General features: G+C 40.8%; 1 protein-coding gene across 2 annotated transcripts in view; it reads left to right on the plus strand.

The window, feature by feature from the left end:
- CHD7 (chromodomain helicase DNA binding protein 7) overlaps positions 1-19538 on the plus strand; it is a 90714-nt gene that overhangs the window by 30666 nt on the left and 40510 nt on the right. Inside the window, exons 2-5 of one of the 2 annotated variants that reach the window (XM_075706580.1) lie at positions 992-1413; positions 10181-10319; positions 14217-14354; positions 15406-15471. In XM_075706580.1, coding sequence (XP_075562695.1) covers positions 992-1413; positions 10181-10319; positions 14217-14354; positions 15406-15471 — 765 coding nt within the window. The remainder of the gene's footprint in view (positions 1-991; positions 1414-10180; positions 10320-14216; positions 14355-15405; positions 15472-19538) is intronic. The other variant, XM_075706582.1, reaches the window with a different exon arrangement.

A 19538-nucleotide genomic window follows, 5' to 3' on the forward strand; every position in this document is an offset into this window, starting at 1 on the left:
TGTTGCAGGAAGGGCATCAGTACGGTGTCATGCTATTACTTTTCTTTCTGAAAAGCACTGTTGTCCTGCGTTTGTAACCACGGGCTCCAGTGAGGAGAAGCAGATTAGAGCTTTGATATGCTGCGAAGTCATGGTAGAGCTCAGATATTTTTTCACTGCAGACTCATGGATCTTTGTGTAGAACAGAACCATTAAGAGGAAAAGAGTTGCAAATATATCCGATACATTTTGTCCAGGCGCTTGATATTTCTGTAAATATACATAGGTTTTCATATACTGTGTAAGTCTGGTGCAAACCTGATACACTATACAGACTTTGAAACAGAATGGTTTTGCAGATTCACGAACACTTCAGGTAGTTCTCTGTCCAATCTGTAGCAGGAACAAATCTGTTTCAATTACAAGTAGGGAGCTGTGGATCTGTGACATAAAATGTAACATTATATTACATTTTAAGTGGCTTAATCCTTCACGTGCTGATAAAAATACCTCCTGTCACAGCTGAACCAATGCAAATTGCCTTGATTAATTTTTTTATAAATGCAGCCTGTGAATATACTTTATTTTCCTTTGCATGTCTAGAAACAAACTTTAACAGTCTTTTTCCTGGAGGACAAAATGCCAGTGCAACTGAATAATTTGTAACAAGTTATTCATTCTACTAACAACTATTTTGAAATATCTGAAATAACAATTGCTTTCCTTTTGCATCTGAATTTTGAAGACTAAATCTGTTCTATACTTCCACTTTATATACAAGCTTTTGAATAATTTTACCCTTGGTATATCAAGATTTTCTGGTCATTTTGCTACTGTTTAAACTGCAGAAAGCTTTGGGTTTTACTGTTTTGCTGTATAATGTTTCAGATATGCTACTAGGTTAATCTTCTGCTTAGTATTTTCTCCCTCTGTAACTTCTTGCTCCAAAAGAGCAAAGTTTTAGAAAGCAAAGTTGCAAATCTACAATTTTATTTCTCTTTGTCTCTCTCAGCATTCTCCGTCAGAACCCTTTTTAGAGAAACCAGTGCCGGATATGACTCAGGTTAGTGGACCGAATACCCAGCTAGTGAAAAGCGACGATTATCTGCCATCAATTGAGCCGCAGCCACAGCAAAAGAAGAAGAAAAAGAAAAACAATCACATTGCTGCAGAAGGTCCCAGTAAAAGTTTTGGTAAGGAAGACTTTCCTGGGGGACTTGACAGCCAGAATCTAAGCAGAAACTCAGTGGATTGCTCCCAAGAAGAGAAGAAGAAAAAGAAAAAGCCCAAGGCAAAAAAAGAACCGAAGGATCCTAAAGAACCCAAGGAAAAGAAGGAACCCAAGACCCCCAAAGTCCCTAAGACCCCTAAAGAGCCAAAGGAAAAGAAAGCAAAAAATACCACGCCAAAACCCAAGACCAGCAAAAAGGCTAGGTAAGTCAGGAAACTTCTATATGCAATCAGAGAAAAACAGTGTTTGTGGGATTTCTAGAGCATCTGTGCTAAATGGCGTGGGTGGAGAGGAAATCTTGTTTTGTCATCTGCCTTCTACCATCTACAACATCATGTTTTTGAGGAACTTGGGCACATTTCTCTTGTTTGGCTTTCCTGTTTATGGCTTCACAGTTACTTTAAACAAGCTGGAAAGGCAAAAGGTTAAATTTTCTTTTCAAGGCATAACAATTTCTGGGTATGTTAGATTTCAGAACTAACTCTTTCTCTTCTAATGCTCATCTGTCCTCATGTGTGGTTTGTGCATTATGAAATTAAATTGCTTCAACATTAATGTAGGCTTGACCAAATCCAGAGATGAAGGCTTAGAGTAAAAAGGTTTGATGACATTTTTCTCTAAATAAAGAAGTTAGGTAGGTACTTGGCGTCGTTAACAAGTTGTACAACTCTCACAGATGCTATTTTATACTGACATAACCCATGGGCTATAAGCTCTGCTGTCAAAAAGGCGTTTTGATATGGGTATTGATGTATCCTCACTGTAGGGATTATATTAATTTTGCTGTTTCATGTAAAGACAATTTTCCTAGCAGAAAATCTTTGTGGATAGACCAGATGCTTCAACCTGTTTCTTAACTGTTTTCACTCAGCATTGTGTCCCTTTATCAGGATAGGCTTAAAATGCTGCAGAGTGGTATGAGAAAGAACAAACTGCCGTTACACATGAGTAAATACGTCATAGATAATAACACAGATTCTTTCGTTACCCCTCAACTCCCTAAACACCATGATTACAAATGCCTACTTGAAAGAAAACTGAGAAGAAAAAAGACATTAAAGCTCAATTTTTTTTTCATTTGTACCTAGAATTTCTTACAACTGTTCTGAATTTGTTCCAAACATCTGAATCTGTTTTTCAAGATGTGGCTAGCGTTATGAAATATAACTTCCAGATGGAAGCACAGCCAGACTTGGTTAATCCAAATCAGTTTGCAAAATCCATTTGTATTAGGGTTTAAAAATTGTAGTTAATGTATCAGCTTTGTATATATTCTACAAGACTGACCGTTGGTTAGGTTTGATACAGCTATATGGCTAAATGAGGCATGGACAGTAAGATGTTCCTTGCTCCTTCAGCAAGAAAGAGAAGTTTCTGTATTAGCAGAGACGATGTTTCCTGAAGAAGTTATAGACAGTGGCTTGTAAAATCAAATGTTGTCCTGAACAGGTTATATTAACTGTTCAGTAAATTACAGTTGATGAGCCTATCCCTATTGCAGGAGTTAATTTTGGCTTTGTTCCAGGCTGTCCTAAGGATGGGGTTTACATACGTAGCAATTCACAGCTTAGGAAAACCCTTAAGTTATATAAATCCCAGTATGTATTTTGGAAACCAAAATACTATATCACCCAAAATAACCTTCTTGTTCCATTTCCCTGTACTCGTAGGTTTAAAGGCTGACCAGGCCAAATGGCATGGTATTGAGCATCTCCCTGCAATTTTTGCCCCCAAGAAGTAAAAAAACTTTTACTGCAGGACTTCTCAATTAGTGCGGTTTTACAAGGTCTTGACTACAATGAAGCTTTGTTTAATAAGCAATGGTTAGAAGGAGTCTGCCTCAAAAACATGCATGGGTTCCTGTGGCTGTGCTGGACATCAGACCTCAGAGCTGGTCTCTCCTGTCCACTCAAACCCAATCTCTCTTTGCGCGTCTTCTCTAAATCTTGGGACATGCCGTGCAGGTTAAAGGAGCAGTGTTTCCTTTGAAGGAACCAATCACTGCTTCCTTAGTTGTATTTGTAGGAGAGTCTTTATCTTCTTTCCCACTTTTGTGCCTGGGTGGCTAGACAACTCAGAGTACTCTATTAAGTACTAAGCCCTGTTTTACCTGTGAGAGAAACGTGTCGGGAGCCGCATTAAGAGCATTTGCTGTTCCTTATGCTTACTCAGGGGTGTGGAGAAAGTCCTGCTTTTCCCATAATGGGCTTGTGTCTCTGTTCCCAAACGCTCCCTTGAAAACAAGGTTGTTCTCGTTTTGTGGTCTTGTCAGCTTCAGTATCAAACTTCTTTGAAGAACTCTTGAGACTGTGTTGGGATGCTGTGCTGCCAAAGAATTTTAAATCGGTGAAAGAAGTTTGCTTTCTTTGGCAATATCACAGACTGGGGAACCTGTCCAGTGACAGACCATTGAATCAGGTTTTTAAATAAATCGACAGTCCCAATGTTTAATCATCTGAACCACAGTATTTTAGCAGCACTAACTCTGGAAAGGAAGTATTACAGTAGCTGAGATGAGTGAGATTAATGCAAGTTAATATAGATTATGAATGATTATGTGAAGTAAAATATTTTGATAAAGTTAGTATCTGGCATGTGTTTACTACTACTGCTTATATTGCTTAGTATTTTGCTTGTAAGCATTGAAAGGAGTAGTGTGATTTTTAGATTTCTAAATGCTGTGCAAAGCTAACGGTTTTCATTCCTGAATAAGCTGATCAGTTTTAATAGAAGAGTTTTGCATTCATGTAAAATTCAGGTAAATAAAGTCACACATAGGAAATATTTACTGAAGAGCAACAGGTTTTTGGATAGAGCATAACTAGTCCTTGATAGTTAATTTTGACACAGGCTGTATTAAGAGTATACATATAGATTAAAAAAAATCTGTTTTTTCAGTATCTTAACCATTTTGTAATTTAATATAGCTCATAATTTAACCCTGTTATTTCAGTTCCAATTTTGACTAGCAGTATAATCCTTTTATTAAACAAAAAAACCAACAAAACCCCGGAAACTTCATCCTTCACATCTCTTCTATGTTTGGTGTAAGTTGTGACAAAATGAGCAGCCTGGCTCACTGAAATGCACCTTCACGTGAGGGACAACAGTCAGATTTGAGAATGGAAGGTGATGATTAATTTCATGCTTGTTTGAATCGCATGTCCCATGGCATCTTAAACAGAAAGAAAACGCCCAAATGGGCTGCTAGTATGTTATACTGCATACTTGGTAATTTTGAAAGAAAAATCACACTTTAATATTGTACTGTGACACTCGTAATGGTTATTAGCCCAATCCTGCCAATACAGAAAGACAAAATACAGTGGTGGCTGGAAAAAAACATTTGCAAAACAAATCTGTTGTGGACCAAACTGGTCTGGTTTGAAAGCAAAACGTAGGTATGCTTAGGATCACAAAGGAAGGGTTTTCCTTAAATTGTGTGGGTGGTGAGTATTATGTGGGCTCTTAATGTTATGGAGCCAGCTTCAGGCACATGCAAAGCAGGCAGATTTTTCCAAAAGTAGCTGGACAGGGAAAGGCAAGTAGTCCTACTGAATTGCAAAGTCATGGCTCAGATGTCTGTTCCTCCTGCGCTTGTCCCTGGAGGAGATGAGGGCCACCTGTTTGAGAAGATCACGCTGCAGCACAGCTGATATCTCTCCCACTGCTTCCTATGAAACCCTAGAGAGTGGCCACTGATTACGGTGGGAGCAGTAACTATTTGTGAGGGCCAAATGGCAGCTCTTTGCAGGAGCTCGTCCCTCCTCCCGTCTCCTCGGAGCAGCGTGCTGTGCTTTGCAGGGCTGCTCTTATCTGCTTCCTCTCCTCCCTGTGGCAGGGGAAACTCTTGGTCCTTCCCACACGTCCAGCAGCAGCCTGGGATGCAGGGTAGGGCGAGTGGCTTGCTGCTCGCAAGGGGAGCGCTGAGCGTGAGCATAATTCCGTGTTTTAGAGACGGACTTTTTTGGCGCACAGATTCGCTGTTTGTTGCATCGGAAAGGGGATGGCTCCTGGCCGTGGAAGCGGGAAGAGGCTGCTGCGCGGGGGAGCGTTGCGGGCAGCAGGACGCAGCACCCTGGGGAGCTGGAGGACAGGAAGAGCCGTCCCGAGGCGGTGGTGGTAGTTTCCACTCCCAAGCTCGGATCATCCTGAGCGAGGCAGGAAGGGGGTGCCTGTGGGAGAGAACAGGAAACCGTGCGAGATTTCCATGTGTGCGTCCACCGAGGCTGTTCCTGTTCACACCTGTCCTCATCTCCCTTTCGAACCAGCCCAGCTGCCAGATATTTACCTTTGCCTTTGCTGCAGGCAGGCCTTGTGGGCTTCACTGTTACCAAAGCCTATTTTTTTTTAGTAATTTGGCTGAGTTTTCAGGCTGGAAAAAACCTTGTTGTCCTATTGTTTTTCCTACTTTCGTGACATCTAAGAAGTGATTAAAAAAAAAAAAAAGGTTTTGTTTACACTTTAGCTTTAAAAAATAATTGTTTTCCTCGGGTAAGGCCGTACGGAAAGTCTGACAGCTCTAATGCTTTGAGAGGGAGGGATTTTTTTTTTTATGGTTTTGATGCTGCACAGTGGATGTGAAATGGTTTTGTTTTTTTTTTAAAGCCAGGCTCCAATCATGAATTTGTCACAGGACAGTGTTCCCAAATGGTAAAATAGGGATCAGTAGTCTGTCTGACTTTATTTTAAATGTTTAAATTACAGAAAAAAGCATCATCCAAACCCTGATAGCCATCATAAATTACACTAATAAACAGATCTGTCAGTTACCCTGATCAGATGAGGTAGTTGAACAATGTAAACATACGGGCTAATTACTTCCCCTCTTAATCCTGCAAAGCACGCCATGCTTTTTGGGGTATTTTTGAGTCAGATGGTTTGGCCCTGGTAAGTTCCTGGAGTTTGACCTAGCTCTGTAGGTGGCTGCTTGACTAACTGACACAAAACACTTTGTCAAAGTTTGGATACTTGTTGTCAAATTGTAATTCAGGCTTGCTTTTCCGTTATCCTACTTACTGTTTTCCTCTTCAGCCCCCGTTTTCCTTCACGTTGTTCGCTCATCTGATGTTCTGTGGATTGTCTTCTTACTGATCCCCTTTGGTCAGTCTGCTGTGCAGTCCTGGGGGATAAGAGGATGAAACCAGAAAGTGGTATTGGACAGCTAGATTGTAAGACATCTAATCTGAAATGTCTGTGTTTGTATCACTTGAATAGAAGGACTAGTTTTAACGAACAGTGTTAAAACACTTCAGTGTTTTGTGTGTGGCAAATACTACTTCAGTTTCTCCCAGATTTCTAGTTCTTGTTTTGGGGCTGGACACTATCTTGCCTCTAGTGGGACTTGGCTAAATTTTGTATTCACGCATGTGTAAAAACAAACATGAGAGGCAGTTGTCTAAATGTGTGTATTACAGTTTGCCTTCCTTGTTGCCAAATTTGGAAAGTACTATCAGATGTGCATCCAGAGTTTAAGCGTTGACACAGAGACCCTAATGGTAGTGGCAAAGTGTCTAAGAACAGGTTTTTACCTGCCTGTACTTACATGTGGAAAGGTAGTTCTGGCCCAGGCTAACACCATTCCTGAATGGCACAAGTCTGATCTGCGGGAAGGTGAGTCAAGGCTGAGTCAAAAGTGGGTACGTTTGATTGTCAGGATCAACTCACACTGGCTCTGTGGGAAGATGGAGGGGAACAGCAGTTGCTGACAGTTCGAGGAAGCCGATGCTCCCGCTGGCCAGGTGAAGCTCCTGGGTGCGTGATGCACTGGGAAGCAAAGCCTCGCCTCGCTCGAGGGGACGGTGCTGTTCTTCTGTGGTTTGTTCTTCACTTTCTGTTCTTGAAAGAAACTGTAGCTGTGCACTTATGAAGAGCAATTCTGCTGAATTTAGAACGTAAAATTCCCAGTGGAGCTGCGCGTGGGCTTTGTTCTCCCCAAGTTGGTGGTGGCTCTTCCATGTCTCTGTTTTTAAGTGTCCTGGCAAGGGGGGAGATTTGAAACTGTGCCCGAATTGCTTCCTCTGCGTTACCGAGAGTGACTCAGTCCGCCACGGCACGGCTCGGGGGGTACATACATAGGTCGTGAAATATTCTTAGCTCGGAGTCCCCGCTGCTGCGAGCGGGGACGGCTCTGACGGAGGCCAGAAAGAGACCTTTGTCGGGGCGGACCTGCCGCCAGCGCTGGAGCTGCTGGTGGGGCCTTTGTCTGGGCCGCGCTGGGCGGCGAGCGCCGGGGAGCGCAGCGGCCCTCGGTCTGCCCGGGGCAGGCAGGCCCTCGTTAGCGCTTCCCGGCCTTTCAGCAAACTGGTGTTTTATCAAACCTAGGCCACGCTATTCTTCCCGACTTTAAGCCTGTTATTCATAGGCGGCGGGGCACCCGGGGCACGGTAACGACGACTAAACTTGATTGCGCGCCTTGCTCTGATTTATTTGGGGGGGGGGGGGGGGGGGGGGTGTCAGGGGTGAAAAGCGCCGGCCTGTCAGCGCGCTTCACCTGGCGCCCGTCCAGCTCCCCTGACAGGCTCACCTTTGATTTAAACCCGTTCGAGAGGAATATGTAAAGTGTTTTGGGGTTTGGGTTTTTTTTTTTTTTTCTTTTTTGGAAGCGGTTTCGCGGTGATTTGATAAAAGGCGGGGGGGGGGTGTTTGGGGGGGGGGTGTGTGTGTGTGTGTGCAGAGGACGCGGCGGCGCAGGTGCCGGCAGCGGCCGGGCGCTGATTGAGGGAAGCAGATGGCTGCAGTCGGTGGCCGCCAGCCAGCGGAGCAGGTGCTGGTCACGTGGCCGCGGGTTGCCGGGGCGACGCGAGCGCTCTCGGCGCGCGGATGAAAGGCAGAGGGGCCCCGCTTCAGCTGCGGCTTTGTGCCATTGGTGGCAGCCAGAGCGGAAACAAACGCGGGGAGGGCGGCCGGCCGGCCGGCGCGCGGGGCGGGACGCGCGCGCCCCTTCGCCGCCGCCGCGCTCAGGGGCTCGGCCACGGCCGCGCGCTTCCCGCCGTGTCAACGGCCCCCCCGCACGCCCCCCCCCCCTTTTTTTTTTTTTTTTTTTTTTTAAATTCTCACAGTTTGAAGTGGTTTGGTTTTGGGTTTGGTTTTTTTTTTAATTCTCACAGTTTGAGGTGATTTTTGGTTTTTTAAAAATTCTAACAGTTGAGGTGTTTTTTATTTTCTTTTTTTTTTTAATTCACAGTTTGAGGGTTTATTTTATTTTATTTTAATTCACAGTTTGAGGGGTTTTTATTTTCTTTTTTAATTCACAGTTCGAGGGGTTTTTTATTTTAATTTTTTTTAATTCACAGTTTGAGGGTTTTTTATTTTATTTTATTTTAATTCACAGTTTGAGGGGTTTTTTATTTTCTTTTTAATTCACAGTTTGAGGGTTTTTTTATTTTATTTTTTTTAATTCACAGTTTGAGGGTTTTCTTCTTTTCTTTTTAATTCACAGATTGAGGTGTTTTGTTTATTTTCTTTTTTTTTTTTTTTAATTCACAGTTTGAGGTGGTTTTTGTTTGTTTGTTTTCTTTTTTTTTTCCCCCTGAGACGAAAGCTGTGTCGCGCACTGCAGTTTCACCGCAGTGCAAATTCGTTCCCAAAACTCCCGCTCTCCCCGCTCCTACGTTTTACTTTTAAATAAGTCGACGCCAGTTTGAACGCGGGGCCGTGAAGCAGCGGAGTTGGCCCAAGTCCCCGAAGCGGCGTGTTAACCCTGTTTGGGAATTACGGCTCCGAAATAACGCCTTCGAGTGGGCCAACGTGCTGATCAACGTGAACAAGCTCAAAGCTGATGTTTGTTTGAAAAGTTAACCAGGCTGGGGATTACGAAGGCAAAACGAACCCCAGGCAGCGTCCCGGGTACGAAATTAAACTTTTTGAGGGTGCGGAGGCCGTGTAACGGCGCCTGGCGTACCGTTTGGCAACCTGTGCTCGCCGCTTGTCGCGTACCAGCGTGTAACTCTGCTCTGCTCTTAAATGTCTCGGCAGCTTCCACCACCGGCCTGTCAAATCAGTAACGGGGCCGGAGGGGTTGACCGCGGAGGGGTTGACCACAGAGGGGGGAAAAAAGACTAGCGAAAACCCATGCGAGACTCAAAGGCGAAGTGTGCTTGAAATTACTAACTTTTACCATTGATTCTTCTTTGCTGCCATTTAAAAATTTCACCCCTACAATGCCGAAGGTCGTCTCGGTGCAGGATTTGGTGACGATGTTATTTAAAGCTGAATTTTGATATGTGCGTCTTTACCTGTTTCCAGGCCTCTAAGTGCGGCTGGAGAGGTGGGACCCCACCTCTCAGGTGGCAAACGTTTTCAGGGGGAGGAGGGGGAGAAACAGTCCCCAAAACCTTTCTCTACCATCAGTGGATATAGCTTTCTAGCATCATGTAGATGCTGAGATACCAGGTGGGTGGGTTTTTTCCACCCATGCAAGCTGCGGTTGCGTGCACTGAGGCTGCACAGGTGCCCTTGGAGCTGACACGAAAGCTGCTTTTCTGCTTGGAAATAGCAGGGATGGTAGAAGAAAACAAAGAATTTTGTCATTCGGTCCTTTGTTTTGGTAACACTTTGTCTGGTTCTGCTCACCTGGTCCACACAGTTAATATCAAGACAAGTGCACGTGTAATGCTGTTTCTCTTCACACGTGTCAGGTTGCCCAAACACTGCTCTCAGAAAGTGCAGGTTTTGAAGAGAGCAGCTCTTCCTTCCCAGTCTCATTTTTAGTTTCTTGTTGAAGACATATTCCGTGTTGCTGTCTAAGATCTTGAAGGAAAGAAGAAAGGTGTCCATTGTTAAAGAATGGGAAATGTATAGCGATGGCCCATGCATCACTGATCTTACAGTTATGTTTAAATACTTAAATAAGGAAGGCAGTTGAAAATAATGAAGTCACTGAAAATAAACGTCTTGCAGATAAACTATTTCAAGCAGTTTTTCCTTACATTTTTGTACAAATACTGATTAAAAATACCTCTGTTTCAGTAACAAGAAAACAGATTCAGAAAGTAGTGCTGCAAAGAAAAAGGTTAACAAGGGAAAGGAAGGTTCTGAAAACTCAGATTTGGAAAAAACTCCGCCACCATCACCTCATCCTGAAGATGAAGATGACCCAGGTGTTCAGGTAATGCTATCTTTCCAGTTAAATGTAGCCTTTGACAATTGAGATGCACGAAACAGTAATTCGCACGGTCTTTGTTACTGAGATGGGGGTATTTGGGTATTTTCTGTGTTGTTTAGAATGATAAACCAAGAAGGTGAGAACCGGAAATCGCCATAGTGAATATTTTACTGAAACAAGTATTTCTCATCATAATTTTGCTTTACAGTCTTGTTACCTGCAGCTACGTGTTCAGTGCTGCTGAGTTTTCACGTGTTTTCTTCCATCACTGTTGCAATTATGGTGCTGAATTTTCTGCTTTGTAGACTTAACATACCATTATGAGGTCTTGTTTATAAGCCTCATGTTTCTTCTTACATTGGCTTTGCAAATCTTCTGAAATCAAGAATAAGACATGACAAAGCAGGATGTCAGAAATGTGCACGTCAGGGACTTGTAACTGCTTTAATGGATGAGGGGCCTTTTTGTAGGACTGCCAGTCATCGGCTAACATTGATAATTTCCCTCGACCGCTGCGCACCTATCACTTTCTGTCCAAACTTTATTTCCTGTAAAGAAAATCTGGAAATGGAAAAAGCATATATGACAACTTCTGTGTGCTCTGTCATTAGCCGTGTTAAGAAGTGGTCAGCTCCTGGCTTGCTTCTGCTGGCAGTGGTCAGAGTGGGCATAAGAGGCAAATTGTGATGGGGAAGGTATGAGACGCCTTGTCGTGGTTTAACCCCAGTCGGCAACTAAGCACCACACAGCCGCTTGCTCACCTACCCTCCCCCCGCCCCCCAGTGGGATGGGGGAGTGAATCAGGGGAAAAAAAAGTAAAACCCATGGGTTGAGATAAAGGTGGTTTAATAGGATAGCAGAGAAAGAGAAAATAATAATAATAATAATAACAATAAAAGAATATACAAAGCAAGTGATGCACAGTGCAGTTGCTCACCACCCGCTGACCGATGCCCAGCCAGTTCCTGAGCAGCAGTTGCTGCCCCCCGGCCAACTCCCCCCAGTTTCTATACAGAGCCTGACGTCATATGGTATGGAATAGCCCTTTGGGCAGTTCAGATCAACGATCCTGGCTGTGCCCCCTCCCAGTTTCTTGTGCACCTGGCAGAGCATGGGAAGCTGAAAAGTCCTTGACTGGTGCAAGCACTACTTAGCAACAACTAAAACATCAGTGTGTGATCAGCATTATTCTCATCCTAAATCCAAACTGCAGCACTATGCCAGCTACTAGGAAGAAAATTAACTCTATCCCAGCCAAAACCAGGACTCTCCTAAACAGTCATGCCAGTATTGCTGAAATCCATTGCATTTGTCTGTTGCACATCAGGTTGTGGATGTGTTGCTTCTGGTTACGAGAGATGTTGAGACTGGTGATCGCTTGAGAATGGTCAAAGCAGCCTGGTGAAGAGGTTGGCAGACAGTGGTGTCCTGACACAAACATGGTTTATGCCTTCGCTCTTACTGTTTTCCAGAAGGATGTAGAGTATAATGAAATCTGAGCAACCTAGTATATTCTAGTTAAAACCAAAGCAGCAGCAGAGTGTTATTTCTGATTAGTGCAAACCATGTATTCTGAATTAGAAAAGTTGAGATACGCCATGCAAATGTTAAAATGTTTGAAGAATAAGTTTACTGTCCTGTGCCACAAACTCTGAGCCTGATTAATGGCGCTGACGAAAGATGTAGAAGGAGCTTTTGGAGCTGATTTTTTTTTTTTTCGGTTAACTGGCAGATGATTATATACTGTCTACAGTTCAATATATATGGATGTTTTGCTTGTTTTCAGTTTAGTGGGACAAAGCTTTCTTTTTGTGAAACTCAACTGGGTGATAAACTTCACATTGGAAATATTTTTTCTTTTTGTAAATAACAAGCTTTAGGGTATTTGTGTCACTTTTTAATTAAATGTAATAGTATTTCAGGTAATTTTTGTTTTCTTAATACTTTCTTGCACTGTGCATGTTATACTGCACCCACGCTTCTTTGCGTAAACTTAGGGAAGGGTTACAACCGTATATGCTAGGACAGCTAGAATTCATAAACTTGTTACACGTTTCCCAACTGAGACTGGTATTACGCAGTTGTCTAACGTTGCATTCTTAGTGTTAAATACTGAGTCTTCTGTAACGATAGTATGTAGTAACACACAAAGTGATGCACTGTTATCGTTAGAGAGGAAAAATACTTTTGTGTGTTACCATATACGTTTTTTACATTCCATTATCAAGCCTGTTACTCACCTTTCTACCTATAGATCAGTTAATGAGTAAAAGATAATCTGATGCAGGTAAACATATGCAGAGTTTCTGACAACAGTTCATCGCTATTGAAAAGCCTCGTGTGGATGTTAGAAGAAACAGGAAGCTAACCAAGTCAATAAAAATCAAATAGGGGATTACCATAACGTTTTAGGCATCCTTTCAATTAGGGAAATAGAAGAAGAGATTTTTGGCATCAAAAATAATGGTAAGACTTACCTGTTGAGCCAAAAGAAAATTGATATTTTCCCATCAGTGATTATGGAAATGAGGGTGGCAATTTGCCAAGTGAGTATCTATTTTCAAATATAAAAATATTGTTAAACTTTTATGGGAACGCCCCGTCAGTTACTATGTTAAAGGTAGAAGCCACTTCACCGTTGTTTAAAAGGGTGATGTAAATTTAACCTTTTCTCAAAAATTTCATTTTCAGTTAAAGAAAGAATTTCTGATTGTGTGAAGTACATCAGATATTTGTGCTTTAAAAAGTATGATTAACTATCTAAAAGTAAATATTTGACTTTGTCTGTGTACATTGAGAGACCTGGGTGCATAGATCTGTTAAACAAGCTATGTAAGTATTTGCATGTACCGGTGAAGATGTGTGTTAAGCTGAGAAAGATGTAAAAATAAGTAGTATATCAATTCAGAAAGATTTTTTTACCAGGGTATATAAATTCATAAAGATTGTTTTAACAGTTGATATTCAACATTTTTTTTTTTAATATGTATACATCAGTCCATTGAGATATTTGATGCTCAGTTGACAGTTTCCTTTGACAGCATATGCTCTCAGCTTTTCAAAATATATAACCTGATGCAGACTATCTGGGAATTTGAATTTTACTGTTGCAGAAAACAGTGTCTGGCACTGAGTGTCAGGTTGCAAATTCTGTCAAATGCATGCTTCTGTATTTTGCAGATTGTTTTCTGCAGTTTTTCTGAAGCTTTCTCTTATCCTGGAGATGGGGGTATGGAGACACAGAAACCATGTTTTCAATTTGGGGTGGTTCAAGTTTTTCATTTTCCTCTTTTAGTTTGGGGTCTTTTCCCATGTTGTACTGCAGGATGTCTTTCTGAACAGCGCTGGGTCAGTGGAGTGAGGAAATCGTATTTCATTGTATTTCCCCTACGAGATAATCTGGGTACAACAGGGCGGATGGGGAGAGCAAGAAAGTGTGTTGTCACTGCCTAGCAACGCTATGGGCCATGCGGCAGAAAGGTGGTGGTTGGTTCCTGCATCGGCCATCTGTCAAAGTTTGTCGTAGACATGAATTGAGGTGCAACTTCTTCTGTTTTAATTGCTTTCTGAGATATGCTTTTTAATTTCCCAGTGTGGTTTTAGTAGTGCTAAAAAAAAAAAAACAAAACCCAAACCACCACTTTCCAACTCAGAACAAGCATGAAGTGGGGTTTTGTATTTGTGGGTTTGTTTTTTTTTTTTAACAGAAGTTAAAAGCAGCTAACAGGCAGGAATTTAGAATAGTAGGATCTTGATTCCACTGCTTCTATCAGGGTGCTGTAAAAATAATAGTGTTTCCCACACACTAGTGTATTTGAGAAATATGAAGAAGTTTTCTCAGTTACTCTGCAATCTTAGCAGTTTTGTTTCTCATGAAAAATATCAATGCTTTCTATTCAGAAGCGACGCTCCAGCAGGCAGGTGAAGAGGAAGCGTTATACAGAAGACCTGGAGTTCAAGATTTCAGATGAGGAGGCTGATGATGCTGATGCTGCTGGAAGAGACTCTCCTTCAAATACTTCTCAGTCAGAGCAACAGGTCAGATATGAACGGACTGGAAAGATGGCTGTAAGTGCAGCATTCACAGTTCAGATCTGGGCCCTTTTCCTGAATGGTATTCATCCATGCTTGGCACAGTGTGCCAGAAGGCATTAGCTTTTTACCTTCTTAAAGAATATATTAATTCATGACTTTGTTTACAAGCTGATGATACGCAGTTTGACACAGTTCTTTGAAATTAATGGTCTCTACCTAAAGGAAACCTAAACTGGACTGCTGGGAGTCTTGAATTTACTTCTGTGAATTCAGTGGTCTGGCTTCTGTGACTTTAATAAACCACTCAAGCTTGTCCCCTGCTGCTAGGCACCATAAGAACCCCTTTATGAAATTACTGCCTTGTAGTACCCAGCAGGGTACACTTTATTCTCTGTGCAATGTAAATGATGGATAAAATAGTTTGAATAAGATGAGGGGTAATAATATAGGAATGACTGTTGTAACAATCTCATTGTTTTGTAGTGCTTTTTCAAAGAACTACTTCACTTAACTAACTGATGACCAATTGGAGCTTATATACATGTTCTTTGGTATTTGATTTGGCAATTTGTTAAGCCCTGTGAAATATTGTATGGGATCTCCATTGTTAATTGTGTCTTATCAGAAAGAGAATTTGGTAGGTTTGCCTGCAGTTATAATAGTGAATTAGTGTAATAGTCTGGTAGAGAATTGCAGACGATAGCTATACACGGCCAGCTAGAATTTTTGAACATCTTCTAATATTTAGGCTGTATGGTGCTGAAAGCGTGTGTTATTTTAGGAGAGGTGAACTGTCCATGGGGTTGTATCTGTGCATGTCAGCCTTAGTGAGGCAACTAGAGTTGCATTAGCTCTTAAAAACGGGCTTAAACAAGTATCCTTCAATCCTTTATTAAGGTATTAAATCCGTTTGAATCCTCTCAGTTCTCATGCTGCTGGGGGAAAAAGTCTTCCTGTGTATTGAACTCCTGTTGCAAAAATTATTTCAGGTTTTTCTAATGAAGTCTTTTAAGTAACAAAGATGCACTCCCATAACTCTTGTATTATGATGTAGGAATCTGCTGATGCTGAAGGTCCTGTTGTGGAGAAAATCATGAGTAGCCGTTCAGTCAAGAAAAAGGTAAAACAAAACAAAACCCCTTCCCCCCATATTTTTAAACAGGCTGTGCATAGTTCTGCTGAAGTCTCTATTAAGTTCTTAAAATACCTTGCATATTCCAAATTGAAAAACTGTTATACTGAATAGAGGAGGTTCCCTGAAAGTGTCTTTAGATGGTATTTAACATGCTTTTGGATAGACATACACAAAACAGTTTACTTGTTCGGTCTTCCACTCTTTTCTTGCATTTCTTCAGATGAGAATTTTGATTTCTGCAAATATACATACCTGGGTGATGTGTGTGGTGTTCTTTGCTTCAGAGTGATGTTTCATGGGAGTTTGCGGAGTGAGAGAACTCTCCTGCATCCTAAGTTTCTGCCCGTCCTAGTAAAGAAAAATCCTTGCCCATAATTTTTGCATCTTTTGATAGTGGTTGTGCTTAGCAGCTAAAACAACTTCACATGCGATCAGGAATGTTACATATGCAGGTGGTTAATATCTTCCTTGTCACTATGCTAAGATGGTGAAAGAAACACTCTTTTTAGTTAAGTGTGGCCCTCTTAATTCTACCATGGTCGTTTGTTACATTCTTTATTTTGCTTACAGATTCTTCGAATCTGCTTCACACCTTGATTGGCCTTTGCACTTCCAAACTATTAAACTCTGAGTAGGAAATACAAAAGAACTTGTTCCAAAAAGGGCATTATTCTCTTTCATAGACTCTTTTGTGTAGTTAATTCTCTGACTTTTACTGCAGTTAGGCAGAAAACTGTCTGATGAAGATAGATATGGTACTCATGTTGACCTTAGTTAACCAGAAATATTTCTTAAAGTATTACCGTTCGAATTGGAGGAGTGAAAGTTGCCTTTATTCATGGATTCCACACCCCCCCCACCCCCCCCCAATGTTGTGGTGTTTTGAGGGGTGTTTTTTTGTGTTTTAATTTTATTACTACCATCATAACATCATTAACAGCTTTGTAAACCGAAATTCATGCAATGTCATGACTGGCTGTGATTGAATTTGACCTGTTTCTGTGGCTTTCACAGCACAAAACCTCTAGGGCTTTTTTTTGAAGTCCAGAGCTGTATTTTGTATTTCAAACCATAGGCTTATTTTTCAGATAGACTTCATGTAATATAAACTCAGTAATTAGTTGTCCTGATGGTCTACTAGGCAGGAGAGGAGAATGTGGTCTTTTCATAAATGTCTTTGCATTGGAAGCTGTTTTTCACCAATTATTCTTCTCTTCTTCCTCTCCCCTGCAAACAAAGGTGTGATTACTCATGGGGAGTGTGTATTTTGCTGCAGTTTGTGGGAAGTGGTTGGTCTGCTGCCTACATGTCTTTGATTGCAAGCTCTGCTGGAGGCAAGCTCTATTTTGAGCTCTTTCTTTAATGTTTTTTATGGATTGTATTTGCAGGTTTGAGGGGTGTCTCTTCTTTCCTTGCTCTTCTCCCCATCCCTCCTCTCCAAAATCCACAAAAAATGGATTTCAGGATGTTAATATTTAACATCTGAAGTATCCAACTGTGCTTTTATTAAAGGTCTTTTACACTCCTACTAACGTCATCAAAACCCTGGTTGTTAGATTACTAATCAAAGTAAAATTGCTGCGATCAGGACCAGTGCATAAAATAAACATGAGGAAGGGCTTCACTAGGAAACCTTTCAGTGGATTAGGTTGTAACAAAGATGTTGTGTTCAAGTAAAGGACATTAGATAATGTGCTTTTGGAGCAGTATTCTTATCATAAAATTACGGTGCTTTTCTCAAAAATAGCCTTAGTCTAGTTTTGGAGTTACCAGATACGATGCAGCACTGTGCTTGCAACCATTTTTGAAATGTGCAGAATAAAAGGTAGAAATTACTTCAGTTCATGTTTGAAGTATAAAAGACAATGTTTTTCTCTCTTGTTCTTAACATGGAATTTTGAATTCTGTTGAATACTCTTTCCTTTTGCAGAAAGTGTTAAGTACATGCATCACTCTCTTTCCAAACCATCACAGTACTGACGTCTTCAGTTTGCATGTGGAAGTTTTTCATTTTCCTAATTATTTTCTTGGCCAGTTTTAGTCCCCTTTAAATTTCCGCTCCTTAACTTTGAAAAGTAATGGCTAGAACTAAATATGCTCTTCAGCACAAATAGCACGTATTATGGAAAGATGTGGAGTTTGTAGAACAGTGTACCTGCATGTTACACATCTGAATTTCTCTTTTTTCCTACCAGTGCACGGTGAGAATTAGATCTAACTGAACTGTGTACAAATGCCAACATTTCTTCCACAAACTGATTAGTTTACAATCTAGTGCTGTGTATTGAGGTGATTGTTTTTCATGTGTTGCTTTGCATCTGTTACTGATATGTTCTGTCTGCTGTTTTTCTAGCAGTTCATATTTCTCTGGTGGGTTTTTTTGGTTTTGTTTTGGTTTTTTTTAAGCTCTTGTCTCTACGCCCAAGTGTCTTGCTCAAATAACTTTTGCATTAGCAGGTATCACTGTTATCGCTTCTGTGGCAACGGCAGTGCAAGATTGTGTGCTCTTACGTATTTGCTTGAAGGAAGGGATCATTTATTTCTTCAATTATCTGCAGAGACTGTGGATCAGATTGTCAATTATGGTTGCACCTGGGCAATGATAATTTGAAGTGTCCTGCATTGCCCAAGTCTGCCATGTGCTATTTTAGGATGTCGGTGTAATCAGTTTTGGGAGAATTTTGCATAAATGCTCTATCTTACCTTTTTTACCTGGTTAATGTAAATGTACATGTAGTGGGGGTTGGACAGTGATGTCAAAGACATAGGCTTCTGTCTCATATATTCTAAACTGATGTGTTGTTAAACCCTACTTGAGTGCTGGTGATTGTAACTTTATTGGATTTTTTTTTTTTTTTTTTTTTTTTTGGCCATAAGTGTGAATGCCAGAGTAAGATTTTAAAAAAGATTTTTACTCTGAAATACTTTTTATTTAGGTGAATCTTCAATGCACACTCATAGAACATATAATAACATAGACCAGTTATTACCTATTAGGCAATAAAAAAGTATGTTGTACTCATGAGAGTTACAGGTTTTATCAGGATTTACATTGTAGATTATTAAGTTGGCAGTTGACAGAAAATATACTTGACTGAAATGCTGTTAAGGGGACTTAAGTTGGCCAATATGAAACCTTTATATAAAGGTGTTTAACCATGTTGTCATTGTAAGATTGATGTATCTCAAAGGATTCTAATGTAAAACTAATCAAAGAGACTTGGCCATAATACATTTCAGAAAATAAAAACTGTTAATGTCTTAAAATTAGGGATGACTTCTTCAAGACCAGTTTTGCCTCAGGGTAATGAATGGATTCAGATAATGGGATCTCCATTTTTTTAATACTTTTTTTAAAATACAATTTTGACCTCTAAACACAAATACCTTCTTGAGAAATACTGTCTTAAATTTTTTGTTTAAAAAAAAAAAATTCTTGATTGTCTTCAAATTCTGTCCTTTGACAGTATCCTTGTAAATGACAGAGAAGCTTCTTCCCTGTGTTTAAGGTTAAGGGATAGTTTATCTTCTTCAACAGAGGATTCAAGAAGATCAGGAAGTAGCACCAGGAATACCTTATCTTCTTTCATTTCTTCAGGAAGAACTAGGTAGAAGCTAGTGTTGCTTCTCTCTCTAGAAAGGAACACAAGCAGACTGTACTGGAGTGATATAAATGCTAAAATGATAAAATCCTTTGCTAGCCTGGAAGAGAAGGAATACTATGTAAATCAGGGGTTAGGAATGCGTTAACTTTTTCTTTACTGTGATAGAATGGAGTTTAATGCAGCTGCTGCTGTTGTTTTTCAGTTGTGCTGCTATGGAAGAAATGTCTAGCCAGCAACTTTTCTTTTGAGAGAGAATTTGGAAGATGGCAATTCATCCTCTAGCTTCAGAATAGTCTCTCGTTTATATATTTTCTCTCTCTCTCTCTCTTTTTTTTAATCTCTCTCTATATATAAAAGATAGAAGATGTTGACTTACACAGGGGTCAACAGTTTTGTCTGTCTAGTGCTACATGCAGTATTTATTACAGATGTTTTTGTCCCTGATGA

Source organism: Pelecanus crispus, chromosome 2 (assembly GCF_030463565.1).
Source record: "Pelecanus crispus isolate bPelCri1 chromosome 2, bPelCri1.pri, whole genome shotgun sequence".
Classification (NCBI taxonomy): domain Eukaryota; kingdom Metazoa; phylum Chordata; class Aves; order Pelecaniformes; family Pelecanidae; genus Pelecanus; species Pelecanus crispus.